Below are 20,344 nucleotides of genomic sequence, written 5' to 3' on the forward strand. Positions count from 1 at the left end.
CACTAGCTTTAGCGACAGAGAAGTTGTTCAGAAGGGCAATAAACTGCAATAAAGGTAAAGTTCCAACTGAGCCTCAATTTGGTGCTATGTTATGCTCAAAGATATTGAGAGAATTGTTATCAGATTCTAAGAGTAATCTTTTTTCTGATTTAAATACTCATATATTTGATGATACGACTAAAGAACTCTCTGGCTATGTATTTTTATTATCAAAGTTAATTATCAAAGAGTATTTAGAAATAAGAATGAATGCTTTAACTAAGATATGTACTAGTCGTCAAACTGGTCGCAATGTTAGACACTATAAGAATCGAGAAATGGTCTGGTTGCACATATAAGGAACGTTGCATAACTAGAACTTATATATATATATATATATATATATATATATATATAAAAGAAAAGCAAATGATACAAGGTTTCTTTACATATATATATTGTCACGACTTTTTGCACTCCCGGACCACTCCGGGACGTGTGCCGGATCAAAAGGACTTAGGAGAGCGGGATAGTAAACCTCTCCAGTGGTTTCCTCGCACCTCCGATACTCCACGAAATGTTCCGAATGTTGGGCGCCAGACGCGTACATTCGCGTCCACGAAATCGCGAAAACCTAAACGAGACGCAAAACGAAGTGTGTGGAGGTGCGTGGAATCGGCTAGCTTGACCTAATCACGGGCGGGGTTAATGAAGGGCAGCGCGATAGCCGGCGGGGTGACACGTAAATTTTGTAACTCAGTCTGATAACAAAGAAAATAACATTTATTGAGTACTGGTTGTCGAGAAAATAACAACGTTTATCCATCCAACTTCGATCAAACACAAAATAAAGCCAATAACAAATCAAGAATAGCCGGTGGCGGGATGCCTGGATTTATTCCACAGGAACAATCTTTAACGCGGCCATTAAACATACGCGAAGCAAAGCTTATTGTAGGCGCACGGAAGGCGCAGTTCTCAAACACTTAATATTAATAATACCAACGCGAGATACGAAAAGTAACGAAAAAGGTCGCGAAATGGTGGTGCACCACGCTCGATGCGCGTGAACCCCACGCCCGTACGAGAATTCCATCGCCAGGCTATCGTAATCTACACGGGAATTTTCTAAATGGGCGCAACACGGAGGCGTCGAGATTTGTGACAATACAAGGAATACTATTTCTAACGCAAAATTCGAGGTCATCGCGAGCAGGGCGGAACGCCATAGGGCGTAACGCAAGGAATACCGAACGCAAGGGGCTTGTGAACGAAAGTTTCTCAACGCGAGAGCAAACCCAACGTAACGACTCCATCGACACCAATGGGAGTTTGACACAATTAGCAACCCGTAATAACGAGATCCGAACACAATCGATACGCTAACACCCGACGCGAAAACACAAAAATTTTCCGACGCGAAGAAACGGTAACACAATTTACGAAGTACCGGCCCGCATGCTGCCGTACATCAAGGTCGCGAGGACGACGCAATATACTCGCGATATCGAACTCATTAACGCGCCTATCACGATCTCCAGGGATTCGCCCTAACGTTTGTACCACGGTTCCGCGGCCACGATACCATCCCGAGGCCCTTCGCTCTCGTTATCGATCGCGAAATTACACTCGATCTTGACATGCGTTATCCCGAGCGAGAGCGTGAACCGGAGGGCGGTGTCGTGGCTTTACATTTCGCGATTTACGGGCAACCTCACCGGTGATACGCCTCCTCCTGGGCTCCTCGCCGTCGCCTTCTACCGACGATCCTCGATCCCAAGCAAAATCGAAATACCCGACTCGGGGTGGCTATCGCGTATCTTAGCAAAACGTATCTCGCCGACGGACGACCAGAGAGTGAAACGCTAAACCCGCTCGATGGCGGAATCGATACGGTACCCCTTCCTGAGGGGCGCGCGAGCCAATTGGGCGCGAGCTTGCAAGCCCGCGGTGTCCCGGCGCAGTGCTGTCGATACGAGATCCTTCGGGGGCGGGCAACGGTCCCTCGGCGGCGTACAACTCCTCAAATTTTGTCCTTAGCGGCGGACGGAACTTCGCTCGTGCCGGTGTGCCTCCGGTTTGACCCTGGGGCGGTGGCCAGCCACCCCGTGGGTCGGTGTTTTGTGGAGATCATTTGCTGAAGCCGGGTTTTTACCCAGGCGTCTGGGGCCCCGCTATTGGCGGCCTCGTCCGTCGCTGCCTCACGTGCCGCACGCCTGCCGCGTTGCTCTCGCCAGCCCGTGATCTCTGCTGCTTCCGTGTTTGCCACCCCTCCTCGGTCATCAATCGTCCTTGATTTCCTTCGCCGATTACTCCCTCGAAGGTTTGCCGTGGTGTGAGTGAGGTGCCGCGCGTATTACATTGCATAAAAACAAAAGAAAGTAATCAGAATGCGGAAACGCGATTAACTACGACCCCTGGAGATCTCGCCGTTGCCTCCCTGGTCCGTCCCTGGGCGCGAAATTCCGCGTCTTGTGACGGCGGCGGGGCGCCGCGACGATGCGGCGAGCCGCAACGTCACAATATATATATATATATATATATATATATATATATATATATATATATTGTATAGACAGTATTACGAGATATTTTGTAGTATTCCATATTTTTTGATTGTCGATGAGAACGATATCAAAGTTTTCCATAAATTAAACTATCTTCCATCTGGAAAAGAAATAAGATCAGTCATGTATCGATAATCCGCAATTTACTAATCAAGATACTTACGTGATCGTAAAAAAATCTAATTTTTAAGATTGCTTTAGTGTCTTTTATCTTTCTACCATGCTAGCGTCGCAAGATAATGAAAAAACATACAAACATTTTTTTAAATTACAATTTTTCGACGTTTTAGAACATTCTGAACACGTTCAGAAAAACAAAAAAAAATTTTTTTTACGAAATCAAAGTTTCCTCTATGAGGAAGCAAAAATAAGACAGAAAAACAAAGATAGAAATACGGAAAGACATTAAGACAAAGTGACAAAAAAAGATTTTAAAAAATATATAAATTTAATAAAACTGCACATATCTTTCTTCTATGCTAATCCTTTTTTTCATTTTTTATTTTCTATTTTTTTTCTCTCTCTCTCTCTTTCTTTTTTTCTCTCTTTCTCTCTCTCTATCATATTAATTTACATTAGATGCTCATTGGTCTAGCGATCTTATGCTATGCGTATGCGACGTTATGCATTTTGTGTATGGTAATAAAATTCACTATGAAGTAAACATAACAAAAAATCGATTAATTAAAAAATTCATTTGTTCCAAACATAACTAAATCTATCAAGATTTGAAAACGGACAAGCGGAATTGAGACTACCTCAGGATAAAGAAAAAAATAGGAGAGATTTATAAAAAGAGGAAATCGTGCGGAGAGGAAAATAGAAGATAAGGGATCGAGGAACGTCGGCTGGAGTATCCGATTCGAAAGCGGGAGCGCCGCGCGAGATACCCCATCTTCCCGTCGGGCCAAAATAATCGCTCTTTCCGTGTGCCTTCTCTTTCTCTTTCTCCCCTCCCATTCCTCAGTGCGTTACCTCATCGGAGCCGTTTATAATATTAACTTGCTATTAGAAAAGTGAGTAAAAATAACTACAACTTATTATTAAAAATTAAATAACTTATTTAAACTCTTTATTTCTTCTTTTTATATCATATTATTTTCTCTCTTTCTTATTTCCTTCCTTTCACATAATAACATTCTTTCTCTTTTTAATCTTTTCGCCCTTTGCTTATGCGTTTTTTCCATCTCCTCCTCTTCCGTTTTCTCTAAAACACATATCACGGAAAAAAGTATTTGATCCGTATGAGATCATGCAAGGCGGACCATGAAACGTGCTTCGCCCTGCCACTACGCTGGGTCGTGTTCTCCACTCTCTTCTGTCGTGCGCTTATGTCAAAACACGCTGCCGCGCAGCAATGTCTTTCTTCGTACTAAGCACGGTATTTTTCCGTGATTGACGTGCTACGTTCGCAATGCGAAAGCCGGTGCGATACATGGAAAAATACCGTGCTTGGTACGAGGAAAGACGTTGTTACGCGGCAGCGTGTTTTGACATGGGCGCACGACGGAAAAGAGTGGGGGACACGGCCTAGCATAGGGCCGTATTCATAGTCGAATCTCAAATTTGCTCTTAAGACGATCTTGGTCAAGGCGGCCTTATTCAATCAAAATCGTCTTAAGATTGGTAGATTTCATAGTCGTGAAACAAGGCGGTCTTCACGAAGAAGATTTCGCTCAAGGAAGTCTTATTTGATTTGAGATCGCCTTGGCGAAGACCGTACTTAAAACCATGCTTATTCTCAATCGGCTGTTTCCGTACTCTTTCCGTTGGTTCCTCCAATAGGAACTTTGGATTTATTATTATCCGCACTTTCATGTATGCAATCAATGGACAAATGAGATACTTTTGAAGTGAGGTTAACCGATAAACTCTTTCGATCGATACAAACGTGGGCCAGCGCAGACCAGCACGGTGCAATCCAAGGCGTTAAGATATGTAAGTAATATTAATTTTCAAACAAATATAACTTTGGGCTACCGCACAAGCTTACTTTATGCTAAGTTTATTGATATTAAACTTAGATATGTATGTAACTTTAAACTTTAATCAACGCATGCTTATTCTTTAACTCATAACGACAATTTGTTATCGTTATAATGTTTTACTACGTGAAAAAGCTGCGCAAAGACATTGCAACAATAACGAAGTGTCGTTAAGAGTTACAGAATAGGCCTACTGCGTAATATACGTTACGGAAGAGTTTGTGCGTAGTAGTTAGATTTTAATAAAAGAATACAGTCAGTGCATGTGTGTAATCATTAATACAAAATATTTTATTTTTACAGAAATCTTGTGACCGTTCTGACCGCCCTCCTGTTTCTCTTTGTGCTGTATCGGAGGCGGATGTGACGTTTCTATACGTGTAAGTATCTCAGGTTAAACGATTTTTGTAACAGATTGCCATATTATATGCCTTATTAAACATTTTGTTATTTTTTCAGGAATCTCGTGTGCCCGTACCGGTTTGTCCACGCTTCCTGTTTGTCTTGCTTCGGGAGCGGCTGTAGCGAGTGCTGGCCTGTAGGCATTGGAAACTTGCGAGTCCTTGTCGTTTGTATACACGTAAGTATCTCAAGTTAAACGATTTTTGTAACAGACTCATATTATGTACTGCATAAGAGAAAGAGGTAAAGTGTATCAAAAATAGTGTAAAAATTTATATTTTATCCATTACATTTATTATGAAAGCTATAGGTAATTGTGGTTGCAATCGATTTAATGTTACAAATGCTTTGAAACGTTTTTCTTTTTTCTCTATATCTTATATACCTTTATTGAAAGAAAGGAGAAGAAAACTACTTCAAAGCATTTGTAGCATCAGTCTTCCGCAACCTGTATCAAAGTTTTACACTACCTCAAATTGAATCTATATCGAATTGATATCGATTTGATGTAAATTCGATTTGAGATTATCTAATAATGTTATGTATAGTTGTTATAATAAATGTTATGATTAAAACATAAATTTCTACACTATTTCTTTTAAATTATATTAATAAATATTGGAATCGAAATCGATCTTTAAATTGATATAATTTCGACAAACAGTTTCGATGTCGAATTGATATCAATTCAAAATTACTGATAAATTAAAATCACCGGAGATTATTTCTCACAAATATAATTACAATTTATTCACAGAATGTCGTCCAAAGAAAATGTAAAGCCTACTAGTAAAAATAAACATTACACAACAATGGAAAGAAAAGTTTTCTTACAAATACTCGAACGGTATAAACATATTGTTGAATTAAAAAAAAGTGATGGAGCCACTTTAAAAGATAAGGATGTGGCATGGATTGAAATATGTACTGCCTATAATCAGTCTTCATTAATTGCACAAGAGGTTATAATTATTACTAAAATAATAAAGCGTTTTAACAAAGCATATATAATTGAAAACTTTTTTATTATTAGAGGACAGTACAACAACTAAAGAAATTATGGACAAATCTGAAACAAGGGCAAAGGGAAGCCTTAACTAAAGAAAAACAAGCATGCATGGCAACTGGTGGAGGACCACCAGAAGTAAAAATTGATATTGATCCTGATATTGCCAGAATCGCACCACATCTTATGAAGACAGCACCTGTTGCATTTACATCCAATATGTCTGATATAGAAATTAATGGTATGTATTAATATATTCTACGAAAATAATTTTATATACTAAACTATTTCTAATATTAATACAGTCACGTTATTTGTATAATAAATATATTTCAGATAAACGAGACTATGTTTTCGAAGTAATATCTACTGACCAAACTGTAGAATTATTGGATTCTGAATGAAGATTACAAAAACACACACAGCAAACATATTTCTCAAGGTAGTACTTATTTATGTTGTATATTTATGTTGTTATTTATATATTATATATTATTATAAAATTTTTTATAATGTATATAAATAAATGCTACATATGAATATGTAAAAGCATGTATTGTGTTTATGCTTTACAGATCCATGTATTTCTACGGAGAAAGATGTTACGTTGTTAATGACTTTATGCAGTGGAGAAGAACAAAAAAAAGATGTACGAAAAGAAGAATTATCAAACAAATTGGAAAATGAAAAATTAAAACACACACGTTCTTTCAAACGAAAGAAGGATACAATAAGTTACAGTCAATTGTCAAACACAGAAGAAACAATACGAATGAAACGCATAAAAAGAGTAATGGCTCAAGAAAAACAATTAGCGCATATTAAACAAAAAACATGAAGAGAATATGAATAATATGAAAGAAAATTATTTGAAAGAAATTCAAAATTTAGAATTGCAACATTTGAGACGAATCCAGGCTCTAGAAATAGAAATAAAAGAAACACAACTCAGATCTGAAAAGAAATCAATCTAATAATGGACATACAAACACAAGTATGTATATAAACAAATGATATATATGCATATGTAAAAAATATATGTTATGTTTGTGTTTTACAGATCCACTTTTTTTCTAAAGAATGACACACTCACGACTTTATGCAGTGGATTATGAATTTTTTTAAATAAGTTATATTTTAATTTTTTTGTTGCATTAACAACGATATGTCTACTAATAGATTATTTATCTTATGTTCTATACTTTGTATACATATATGTACGTGTGTAGATGTATGTATATAATATAATGTAAGTTTATGTATGCAATATTATATGTTATATAATATTATAAATTACAGATGTGTTTAGTTCAAAGTGCAATTATGTTGCCTAAGATGTTTGTTGTTGCCTAAGATAACATTTTGTGATAAAAGATTAAAAATAAGATTGTGATAAAAGATAATAAACATATTAAGTTTATGGCTAAGATGTTATTAAAAGAAAAAATTTAAAATTATGTTACTTTATTAAGTTACTTAAGTCACTGGTATGTGCCTTACATACATTACATATATTATGTTTGAAAAAAATAAATCAATGTTCTTCAATCCATCGTGTGTAACAACTTTCATTATAAGCTTCTTATCCTATCTTCTTATCCTAATTATTATAAAATGCGTACGTTATCTTCATTAATCACACTCAAGAGGTTATAATTATTACTTACATAATAAACGTACGTCATCTTCATTAATCACACTTAAAAGGTTATAATTATTACTAACATACTAAAACGTAATAATTATTACTTACATAATAAAATGTTTTAATGAAGCATGTGTAATTAAAAGGTTTTAATTCTAAGTATTAATAGTCACGTTACTTGTATAATAAATATATTTCAGATAAACGAGACGTTTTTGAAGTAATTTCTACTGACCAAAGTGTAGAATTATTGGAATCTGATAATGAAGGGGTTACATAAACGCACACAGAAAAGATATTTTTCAAGGTAGTATTTAGTCATGTTGTATATTTATATGCTAACAAATTTTTTTAAATGTATATAAATAAATGCTAGATATGTATATATAAAAGCATGTATTGTGTTTATGCTTTACAGATCCATGTATTTCTACAGAGAAAGATGATACGTTAATGGTTGCAGTGGAGAGGAACAAGAAAAAGATGTACGAAAAGAAGAATTGTCTATCTGAACAGTCGTTCGATAAGAGCATCTCGTGCGAGAAAACCATCTCCAGGTTGCCAGTGAGGCTCGGCCACCGGGACTTCATTATTGAGATTTTCTACTTCTTCATCATCTTCTTCCAACTTATCATTTAAAATTAATGCAAGGTTGTGAAGAACAGCACATGCCACAACGATTGATGTGGACGTTAACAATTTCGTGCCAAGTCCTTTTGACAGACACGGAAATCTACGTTTCCATTTTCTACTTTTTCATTATCTTATATATAAAATACACATATATCGAACCTCATTTCTTCATCTGTTCTAGGATTACCAATCGGTGTAAGTAAAAAAGGCAATGCGGGATATCCAGCATCTCCTACAAGGATTCCATCTAATTCGCCTTGCCTATATCGCATATATATGCGAAAATTTTGGAAGATTCGGCTGTCGTGCTCACTACCTGGCCATTCAGGAACAATATCTAGAATTTCTGTGCGTGGCCCAACAATAATCTGTAAAGAGAACAAGTGAAATGAGAATTAAGAGATAGTTTTTGCTTTGTATATCCTTTTGTATGGAATAATTTAAGAAAATATATGTGTATGTACCTGAACATTTAAAGAAAAGTATCCTTTTCTATTTCTAAAAATTTCGTCAACATTTTGAAATCTTGTGTGGACTAGACGAATATGTGTGCAATCTATTGCGCCATCGATACTAGGAAGGCCTATGCCTCCATGACCACGTCCAAGTTCTCTAAATAATCTTTTATTCTCAGAACGTGATTCTTCTGACGATGGTATTCTCATATATCGGTTAATGTAGCTCGCTTATAAAATGGACACTCTAAACACAATTCGTGAAATTGTTGGTTGTGATATTGTTATTATATCCCCTAAAACAAGCTGAGAAAATACATATTTATTAAATATTTTGTTAATTTATTGTTATATACATATATATGTTATATATATATATATATATATATATATATATATATATATATATATATATAATGTACACACCTGAAAACTTGCTGTTGAATAAAATCGTAAACATATTAATAACTGTAAAATAGGCGATATTGGCAAGCCTCGATTATTTATTTTGGCAAGTCTTTCCTTTACTAAAGGCAAAATGCCAAACATTACTGAATTTTTGGAAAATCGAAATCTTCTTTTAAATTCCCTTTCACTGTACACTTCAAACGGATTTAGATAATCACGAAGATATCGCTTTGGAGCACGCATCGGCAAGTCCTCTACTTCTTCCTCATCACTCGAAAAATTTAACATCTCCACATTTCTCAGATTTTCCAAATCCATTTTCAAAATAACAGAAGATTTCTGAAAAAATAAAATGTTTTATAAAGCACACAATATCAGTCTGTTACAAAAATCGTACGACCGGAGGTACTTTCGTGTAAAGAAACGTCGACGAATTTCGAAGACTGCAATGCCTACAGGCCAGCACGCGCTACAGCCGCTCCCGAAGCAAGACAAACAGAAAGCGTGGACAGACCGGTACGGGCACACAAGATTTCTGAAAAAATAACAAAATGTTTAATAAGGCATATAATATGGCAGTCTGTTACAAAAATCGTTTAACCTGAGATACTTACATGTATAGAAACGTCACATCCGCCTCCGATACAGCACAAAGAGAAACAGGAGGGCGGTCAAAACGGTCACAAGATTTCTGTAAAAATAAAATATTTTGTATTAATGATTACACATGCACTGACTGTATTCTTTTATTAAAATCTAACTACTACGCACAAACTCTTCCGTAACGTATATTACGCAGTAGGCCTATTCTGTAACTCTTAACGACACTTCGTTATCGTTGCAATGTCTTTGCGCAGCTTTTTCACGTAGTAAAACATTATAACGATAACAAATTGTCGTTATGAGTTAAAGAATAAGCCTGCGTTGATTAAAGTTTAAAGTTACATACGTATCTAAGTTTAATATCAATAAACTTAGCATAAAGTAAGCTTGTGCGGTAGCCCAAAGTTATATTTGTTTGAAAATTAATATTACTTACATATCCTAACGCCCTGGATTGCACCGTGCTGGCCCACGTTTGTATCGATTGAAAGAGTTTAACGGTTAACCTCACTTCAAAACTATCTCACTACTGATTGCACACATGAAAGCAAAAAAGAAAGAACAAGATATAAGCTAGACCAACTCGATATTGTCGTTACAGAATTATATTTAAAAGTACGGCACAAACAATTGTTTGCAAAATTTGAAAGTACATGCGTAAATGTCCCAAAAACGGTTGCTTAAGACGTCCTCGGACACGTCTTGACGAAGATAACCTCATTTAGTGAAATAAGATGGTCTTAAATGACTATGAATTCACACTAAATAAGGTAGCCTTAAGGTCATGCTTAGATGTGTTTATGAATCACATCAAGACATTCCCAAATAAGATCATCTTGAATAAGGTACGCCTTGAGCGTTTGCTTAAATCCCGCCTTATTTTTCAACTATGAATCTAGAGGGCATCTTAAGACGGTACTTAAGGCGATCTTAAATATAAGAACGGACTATGAATACGGCCCGTAGTGGCAGGGCGCAGCGCGTTTCATGGTCCGCCTTGTATGATCTCATACGGTGAATACCTTTTTCCGTGTACGCACGTACGTACAGTGGGGAGCATTAATGAGTTCCGTTACCCGGTGAGCTACGGTGCAGAGCGGTGCAGGCGAGCGCGCTACGTTACCGTCACGGTCGATAAAAGGTTCAAATACAGAACCGCGAACGCGTAAAAATGGTCAGTCGCGCTGTATTGCTCGCGCGTGCATTTGATTAAAAAAACATTTTTAATACAATTTGATGCACACAATTAATACGTATTACATACAATATAACAATCATAGATGATTATGTAATTATAATTGTATTGTGCATCTGCAACTATTATTCCACCGACTAAGTATGTGTTTACTGGAATAATATAATTATAGATTATATGATAATTATAATTACAACATAATTACCTATAATTATTCTATTGCATATGAAAAATTATTTCGCGATATTTTATAATTTTTACGATGTATTATTTTCAGTATCTTATTTATAAGTAAATAAAATATTAAAATTAAAAGCTAAGTAATGTTACGGCCAATATTCCGAGCAATATTAAAGTATTAATAAAAAGCTAGGTATATATACATTTTGAATTATAATTATTGAGTCAACGTTTCGACTTGGTCTTTCTCAGGGCATTACATTCAAACTTACAAGTGATATAAATAAAAATAATAATAACTGTTGAAGTTCACATTATCAACACTGAAAATTATAGTCATCGCCGATAGAACGATTACGACACGCAAAAGAAATAAGGTCAAAGCCAACTTTGAATTAAACTCCGTCACAGGCCACATAATTACAATAATTGTTACCGATTACAATAAATTCTGATCTGAGTTGCAGCTGACGAAGGTGCTAATTTCGTGAATTTTCCGTATATTTTAAAAGGGGCAATCCTCTGTATGATCCTGGTATCAGCCATGCTCAACGTCGGAAATTGTCATGTCCGATATTAAATGGAAGTAGAGATCAGTGTTGCGTCAAGAACCTTTTAAAATATACAGAAAATGCACGAAATTAGCACCTCCGTCAGCTGCAACTCAGATCAGGATTTATTGTAATCGGTAACAATTAGTGTAATTATGTGGCCTGTGACGGCGTTTAATTCAAAGTTGGCTTTGACCTTATTTGTTGCTAATTTGTTGCTCGCAACACAAGTGTAAATAACAGCGGAAAAACTCAGCGTGCGGATAGTCATAAGAGTAAAGTATCAGAAAAAAATTTGGTGCTCGTTTAAATTTGCTACTGGCGTATTGTCTGAATTTGTTGCTCTCGATATATTCAAGTTCCGAATTTGTTGCTTACAAAATAAGTATAAACAATAGCGGAAAACCTCAACATGCAGCTAGTTACAAAAGTAAAGTATCAGAAAAGAATTTGTTGCTCGTTTAAATTTGGTACTGGCGTATTGTTTGAATTTGTTGCTCTCGATATATCCGAGTTTCGAATTTGTTGCTTGCAAAATAAGTATAAACAATAGCGGAAAACATCTTAGCATGAAATTCAGACAATACGTCAGTACCAAATTTAAACGAGAAGCAAATCCTTTTCTGATACCTTACGCTTATAACTATAGCTACACGCTGAGGTTTTCCGCTATTGTTTATACTTATTTTGCAAGCAACAAATTCGGAACTTGAATATATCGAGAATAACAAGATCAGACAATACGCCAGTAGCAAATTTAAACGAGCAACAAATTCTTTTCTGATACTTTACTCTTGTAACTAGCTGCACGCTGAGGTTTTCCGCTATTGCTTATACTTATTTTGTAAGCAACAAATTCGGAACTTGAATATATCGAGAGCAACAAATTCAGACAATACGCCAGTAGCAAATTTAAACAAGCACCAAATTCTTTTCTGATACTTTACTCTTATGACTATCCGCACGCTGAGGTTTTCCGCTGTTATTTACACTTGTGTTGCGAGCAACAAATTAGCAACAAATAAGGTCAAAGCCAACTTTGAATTAAACGCCGTCACAGGCTACATAATTACAATAATTGTTACCGATTACAATAAATCCTGATCTGAGTTGCAGCTGACGGAGGTGCTAATTTCGTGCATTTTCTGTATATTTCAAAGGTTCTTGGCGCAACACCGATCTCTACTTCCATTTAATATCGGACATGACAATTTCCGACGTTGAGCATGGCTGATACCAGGATCATACAGAGGATTGCCCCTTTTAAAATATACGGAAAATGCACGAAATTAGCATCTCCGTCAGCTGCAACTCAGATCAGGATTTATTGTAATCGGTAATAATTATTGTAATTATGTAGTCTGTAACGGCGTTTAATTCGAAGTTGCTTTGACCTTATTCTTTTGCGTGTCGTAATCGTTCCATCGGCGATGACTATAATTTTCAGTGTTGATAATGTGAACTTCAACAGTTATTATTATTTTTATTTATATCACTTGTAAGTTTGAATGTAATGCCCTGAGAAAGACCAAGTCGAAACGTTGACTCAATAATTATAATTCAAAATGTATATATACCTAGCTTTTTATTAATACTTTAATATTGCTCGGAATATCGGCCGTAACATTACTTAGCTTTTAATTTTAATATTTTATTTACTTATAAATAAGACTGAAAATAATACGACATCGTAAAAATTATAAAATATCGCGAAATAATTTTTCATATGCAATAGAATAATTATAGGTAATTATGTTGTAATTATAATTATCATATGATCTATAATTATATTATTCCAGTAAACTAATACTTAGTCGGTGGAATAATAGTTGCAGATGCACAATACAATTATAATTACATAATCATCTATGATTGTTATATTGTATGTAATATGTATTAATTGTGTGCATCAAATTGTATTAAAAATGTTTTTTTAATCAAATGCACGCACGAGCAATACAGCGTGACTGACCATTTTTACGCGTTCGCGGTTCTGTATTTGAACCTTTTATCGACCGTGACGGTAACGTAGCGCGCTCGCCTGCACCGCTCTGCACCGTAGCTCACCGGGTAACGGAACTCATTAATGCTCCCCACTGTACAACACGCTCTCTCTTTTTCTCTCTCTCTCTCTCTCGTTCTTTTTTTCGTTGTTCTTCCTTTATTGTTCAAACATACTTTTATGCGTCGTCTGTTTTAGTTTGTCTCGTTCTTTCTCTTCATCACTCATTGTCCCAGTTTCGCTTTTACGCTCTTTTTGACTTTTTTTTACTCCATCTTTAATTCTTTCTATCTTTCTTTCCTGCATACATTCTTTGACTCTGTTTTACTCTATCCCTTTGTTCTTTCTATCGTTCTCTCATTTGTACTTATAGTTGCTCTTCCTATTACATTTCTTATGATTCTATTTTATACATTACTTCTCTGTCATTCTTTTCCCTTGTTCTTCGTATTTTCCTTTTCGTTCTTTTTCTTTTGCCTTTGTACATTCTTTTTCTTTTTACAGATTAATCAACAACTTTAAATTTTATTGTAAACATACAAAATGTCTACTGACACTGAAACAGACTTCGACCAAGGCATTTTTACTGACCCCAAAATAGGCAACGTACAACAGATGGAGAACGATTTACAAAATATAAACCCATTGGATTTATTAAGTTCGAATGAAGTGCTGGATAATGTAAAAATTTACGATTCCACAGTGTAAGTATTACACCTATTAAAAAATAACAATTAAAATTTTAATTAAAAATCTAAACGTATCACACATTATCCATTTTAACTAAATAATCCATCATAACCACCACAACATACAAATTATAAAACAAAATATATAATATAAAAATAACAATACAATAATAATAATAAATAATAATAATAACGATAATATAATAAATAATAATAATAACAATAATATAATAATAATATATATTACATTATTTCATGTTATATATCACATACTACATTAGTTCAACAGAGAAATTGTTGGATATGTGGACGGCATTGAGTCTCCCCGATTAGTGGGAGACAAGCAACAATATAAATTTTTTAAATTCTTTCTTAATAACGCAAATGGGAGACGTGTTCAAGTCGTAGCCTGGAACAAAGAAATAAAAAACGTTGAAAGTATAATTATACCAAACCACGTAAGTATTCAACCACATTTTTTCTTCTTTCTCCTTAATCCTTCCTCCTTCTTTCCTTCCTTCCTTATATAATTTTTAAAACTAAAATAATTTTTACAGATTATGCATTTAGATGGAGTTCAGGCTCGCGCTTTTAAGCATGTTAATTTCAATAATGGAAATGTTGCTTACGAACTTCATATAAAAAGTAACAGTATAATTAATAATTTGGGGAAATATGAGCCTACCAGCTCTTCAAGTCATGGACCCATACCAATTTTATTAAAAGATGTTATGAATTCTTCTGGATATATTCGTAAGTCACAAATGTTTATATATAAATTGTAAATAATAAAATAATAAAATATATATAAAAATAATAATAATAAATGTTAATTGTTACAATTGTTGTTTTTAATATTATTTTTTGTGTAAAAATTTGATAAGAAAGGTCACATAAAAATTGTAAGACTTAATTTTTGAATAGGTGATTTGTATTAGCAGTGGTTTGTAGTCTTAAAATAGTTATACATTTTAAAATTTAGAAAATAAGTGTTGCAACCTTTATGTGACCTATCTTACATAATATGTATATGAATAATTATATATACACAAGCATATATATATATTAAATACACGGGAAAAAATGTTAAGTCTCTACAGCCGATGGCCACGGCTATTATGACCTGACTCTGTTAAGCCGGCGGGTGAAGTTACCGAAGCTTCGGCACTCAGGCAGTTTTAGCCTGGGAGTGTCAAGCAGTTTGTACGGTACAGCGAACAAGCCGCGCTTGCCTGAGAGACCACTCATAGAGGCCTAACTCTCACTGTATATTTCTTCTGTGTGTGTATACACACACACACACGACTGACAGATGACAGAAAGATATATAGATTATGTAAACTAAATACGATTGATAAATCTTATTCTTCAACAAATGGTTGTCTTTATAATAAACCTTTTTCTAAATGAATCTCTTTTTTAGGGGTAATTTCAAACAATAATTTCAAAGTATATATACATTTGATCATAAACATTTACTTTATTATAGTTTAATTGTAAGCAGAATATGTAGTATATATGATATATATGTAATAGAGGAAAAATTAATTTCTGTCGCTTTGTGAGTAAATATCCTTTTTTTCATAAAATAATAGTCGAATCTCACAGTTTTCTGAGAATGAAATTATTATTATTATTATTATTATTATTATTATTATTATTATTATTATTATTTTATTTTATTGATACATGGGTTCACAAACGTTATTTTACAATATATATTTAGTCGCGACATACAACGAGCCCTGATATTTAACCAGTAGACACTGATGTTCGTCTGGTAATAATTTTGCATCTTTTAACATAAACCCTGATGTACATTTTTCAACATTATAAGCGTAGCAATGGTCGTCAAAATAAACACTTTGAAAAAGTTGCATAAGCAAATACAATTTATTTTTTGTTATAAATATACCTTTAATTCTACCAAATATTGGTAAATAGTCATTACCCTGCATATCAGTTACAAGAATCATATCAATTTCGTAATTAATCCCATCTAGTTGCGCGTGCCGTGTTTTAATGACTTCTTCATCAGCTATGTTACATGGGAAATACTTTATTTTGTTACCTTCGTCTAAATTCTCGAAATGTTCGAATTTTACTCTATCGCGTTGTATATTTTTTGTCAAACGTTCGTAGGCTAATCGTAATTGATTTCTAATACTTAATGTCCACAATAAATTCTTTCTATTGCTGGTGGATACAGCAGTTAATTTAAGCTGTCTATGTTTCGATTCGTATTTCATACCCCAATAGTGGACGAGTGGTCCATTCTTATTTAATGTACGTACGAGATGAGTCATATTATGGAATTTGAACGTCAAATCTCCATACATTTTTTTGTATAAAGAAAGGAAGCTCGGAACTGTTTCATCTAATGCAGTTACATGGCCTGACACGATTCTTGGCGAAGTGATTATCGATATAATTTTTCTGAATAAAACGTACAGCGCCCAAGTTTCGTTGTTTTCTTCGATTTTATCGCCTACTAACAAGCCGAAATATCTCGTAAAGGATATCATTTCTGATGCCGACATTTTGAGTTTCTTTTTCGTCTGAATGTGTTCTTTTTTTATAATTGGCACTTTATTTTGTATGTAACCGTATTCGAACGTTTCTAATCGATTATTTAGAAACTCTAATGTAAACAATTTTTGCTTAAATATCAAATCATGGCAAATGTGTACCATGGTATAATTTGCAGTTCCCTCAAAAATATCGTGCATTATATTTAAAGTAACGTTCTCACATACATAATAATCTTCTACAAGATGAAAGACGCATTTTTCTTTAATGCCAGTTTCAGCTGGGTTTTTACTTTCACAGTCCGCATTATAAGATTCTAAAGTCCTTATCAAATCGAAATTTTCGGTAACAAAAGTTTTAATCTCTGGAATGGTGGCCTTGCATAACCGGCAAGGTTTACCAGAATTAAACGTATCGATAAATCCCAACATTTCATTTAAGCCTAAATTATCACCTAAAACTAAAGACAGTATAAAATAGACTTTGTGCTCTTTGCCATTTACCTTTACAAGAAATCCATCTTTTCTCAAATCATTTAATTCCGAAATTAATTTTGCAAATATTTTAAAATTTCCAAATTGTTTTCGATGACTTGCTTGAAACAGACCTACTAGTAATATATTTTCCAATTGCAAGGCATATTGCGGAGGGAAACAAGGTAGAGATGCATATACAGAACCAAAATTTTGTTTTCCGGCATTAGAGCCAAGTGCATTGCCGCTTTCCCATTCATCTTGGAAAATGAATACGGGAAGTACAAGTTTATTTCCGAAAGACTTCGTTTTTTCTTTCCATATGTCCCCTTGTATAAAGTTCTTAATGATATCATTTTCCAGTTTTAAATTATTCATGTAATTTATTATTAGATCAAATGTTCCTGGTATTTCCAAAAAAAGTTTTAAACTCCACTTTAGTGGAATATACGTAGCGTATGATTTAACTTCTAAATTTTTTTCAGTTCCAAATTCTGCATTTTTTGTAATTGACCCTACACTGTATTCGACTGGCATAATCATAAGATCGTTTTGCTCATAATATGAAAATCTTTTATGCTCCGTTTGAAATTCCGATAAAATTATATTATACTTGAAAATTTTAAAATTATTCTCATATCGCGTACTACAGATGAATCATATTTCTGCGACAAATATTCCATTTTTTGTAGTATATGATTTGTATATGTAACATTAACAAAATGTATTATTGTATCCACAACTAGTTGCACAACATTCCGCGGTATTACTGGATTGTTGTACAATTGCAATGTTAACAACATCATTTCAGCTCCCAAGTCGATTGGATTTGACATAATGAGATTTATATAATTTATCGTACTAAGTTTATTATATATAGAAATTACAAAAAATGTAACATTTACTTCAATTAAGGCGTGTGATATGCCGAAACAAATATATGATCGGTTAAACTATATATTACATTTCTTTTAATATGTTTTTCCTTTGATAAACAAACTGACAATATTAATTATTTTTATCGACTTTCTGTAGTTCATCTATAAGTTTCGTCACTATCGTGTATGTTTTAGTATTTTTGAAGTGAAACTTCTTTAGGCACGGTAGTGAATTCGATTCGCGACACGAAAAAGTGTAACGGAAGTGAAACTTCTTTGGTACGGTAGTAAGTTTGATTGTGCGACACAAATAGTGTAACGAAAATTTGACCAATAGGCGTACGGCGTTGGCGAGATGGTTCTTCTTCTGGCACGGTAGTAAGTTTGATTATGCGACACGGAAAGTGTAACGAAAATTCGACCAATAGGCGTACGAAATGAAACTTCTTTGGTACGGTAGTAAGTTCGATTGTGCGACACGGAAAATGTAACGAAAATTCGACCAATAGGCGTACGAAATGAAACTTCTTTGGTACGGTAGTAAGTTCGATTGTGCGACACGGAAAATGTGACGAAAATTCGACCAATAGGCGTACGGCGTTGGCGAGACGGTTCTTCTTCTGGCACGGTAGTAAGTTCGATTATGCGACACAAAAAGTGTAACGAAAATTCGACCAATAGGCGTACGAAATGAAACTTCTTTGGTACGGTAGTAAGTTCGATTGTGCGACACGGAAAGTGTAACGAAAATTCGACCAATAGGCGTACGAAATGAAACTTCTTTGGTACGGTAGTAAGTTTGATTGTGCGACACGGAAAATGTAACGAAAATTCGACCAATAGGCGTACGAAATGAAACTTCTTTGGTACGGTAGTAAGTTCGATTGTGCGACACGGAAAATGTAACGAAAATTCGACCAATAGGCGTACGGCGTTGGCGAGACGGTTTTTCTTCTGGCACGGTAGTAAGTTCGATTATGCGACACGAAAAGTGTAACGAAAATTTTCGACCAATTGGCGTACGAAATGAAACTTCTTTAATTGGTACGGTAGTAAGTTCGATTGTGCGACACGAAAAAACGTCACGAAATAGTGTCACGAAAATTCGACCAACAGGCGTACAAAGTGAAACTCCTTTTGGATCGGTGAGTAAATTCGATTTTGCGACTCGAAAACGCGTCACGAAAATTCGATCAGGCGTACGGCACTGGCAAGACGGATATAGTGAGAACTGCGTATAACACTATATTTTCGAGTTGCGGGCGGCTTGGAGTGACTAATTCCGTTGCATTGTTTTTGTATTAATTTCAGAAAAGTTATGGCAAAGCCTTGCCTTCAGAAGTTTCACTTCTAACGCGCGTGGCGACCACACGCATGATTTTTTTATTTGCATTTTTGTAAATATGTGTTTGAAAAAACACCCAAATATGGCGACATTCCGGCGTGAAGTCGGTATTTAATGCAAAAAAGGCTTTGTAACAATAATCGAAAGCCTCGATAATTTTGTTAGATTCAATTTTAAAATTTAAATTATTTATAATCACAAAAACATATGTATTTTTATCGGTGGAACCTTCGTTAAGTAGATCTCCGATGAATGCTACGTATGGGAGGGCACTATGGAAAGCTTGTAACTTTGCTTTGAAGTCAGTTAGTTCTTCAGAAGTCTGTACAAAAATATACAAAAAATTTAATTACAAATATTAAATTGACTAAAAATATATTTCATTTCTATAACTATTTTATTTTAATTTTTCTTAATAGTTATAAAATTGTAAATAATAATTGTAATATAATAAATTTGTAAATAATTATAATATAATAAAAAAAACTGATAAAAATTGTAAATATTCTTTGTAAATAATTTTTGTAAATAATCTATATATATACGAAAACCGAACATTTTCATAAATTAATGAATTACCTTAAAATGAACAAAAAAACTGTTAATCACATCTGCAGAAGTTGGTAATGAACCATCGCTTTTCCTTTTACGTACGATCACTCCCAAAATTTTCGGCAGACAAAGAAATGCTGCAATATGTTCTTTTCCTGCGGCAAAATTGAAATTTAAGCATTACGACTTACGAGTACATCCTCTTTGATGTGATGCATATACACCTAATATAATTCACTGCTGCAATCAAATTTTCCTTTAAAAAGA

General features: G+C 34.4%; 1 protein-coding gene and 1 long non-coding RNA gene across 3 annotated transcripts; one reads left to right on the forward strand and one right to left on the reverse strand.

The window, feature by feature from the left end:
• The first annotated feature begins 4,419 nt into the window (after positions 1-4,419).
• LOC139813268 (myb/SANT-like DNA-binding domain-containing protein 3) lies at positions 4,420-6,648 on the forward strand. Of its 2 annotated transcripts, XM_071778657.1 has the most exons (7): positions 4,423-4,484; positions 4,835-4,911; positions 4,991-5,111; positions 5,691-5,895; positions 5,967-6,180; positions 6,276-6,381; positions 6,515-6,648. In XM_071778657.1, the coding sequence occupies exons 4-6, from the start codon at positions 5,692-5,694 to the stop codon at positions 6,341-6,343; spliced, it is 486 nt and encodes a 161-aa protein (XP_071634758.1). In that variant the 5' UTR covers positions 4,423-4,484; positions 4,835-4,911; positions 4,991-5,111; position 5,691; the 3' UTR covers positions 6,344-6,381; positions 6,515-6,648. The 2 variants fall into 2 exon arrangements, with proteins under 2 accessions (XP_071634757.1, XP_071634758.1); XM_071778656.1 differs by having other exon boundaries at positions 4,420-4,484; positions 4,835-5,111.
• A 2,829-nt stretch (positions 6,649-9,477) lies between these two features.
• Positions 9,478-10,638, reverse strand: LOC139813364 (uncharacterized). The gene is made up of 4 exons (XR_011732153.1): positions 10,337-10,638; positions 10,120-10,212; positions 9,695-9,771; positions 9,478-9,615 (listed from the first exon to the last, which is right to left on the reverse strand). It is a non-coding gene; the product is annotated as an uncharacterized lncRNA (long non-coding RNA).
• Between the last annotated feature and the right edge of the window lie 9,706 nt (positions 10,639-20,344).

This window comes from Temnothorax longispinosus, chromosome 5 (genome assembly GCF_030848805.1).
Source record: "Temnothorax longispinosus isolate EJ_2023e chromosome 5, Tlon_JGU_v1, whole genome shotgun sequence".
NCBI classification, from domain to species: Eukaryota; Metazoa; Arthropoda; class Insecta; order Hymenoptera; family Formicidae; genus Temnothorax; species Temnothorax longispinosus.

Bases quoted from the DNA above. Each gene is read 5' to 3' on its own strand.
- LOC139813268 (XM_071778656.1), top strand. From the start codon at position 5,692: ATGTCGTCCAAAGAAAATGTAAAGCCTACTAGTAAAAATAAACATTAC. The intron at 5,896-5,966 runs GTTATAATTATT...TTTTATTATTAG, and splicing joins CTTCATTAATTGCACAAGAG to AGGACAGTACAACAACTAAA. The intron at 6,181-6,275 runs GTATGTATTAAT...AATATATTTCAG, and splicing joins GTCTGATATAGAAATTAATG to ATAAACGAGACTATGTTTTC.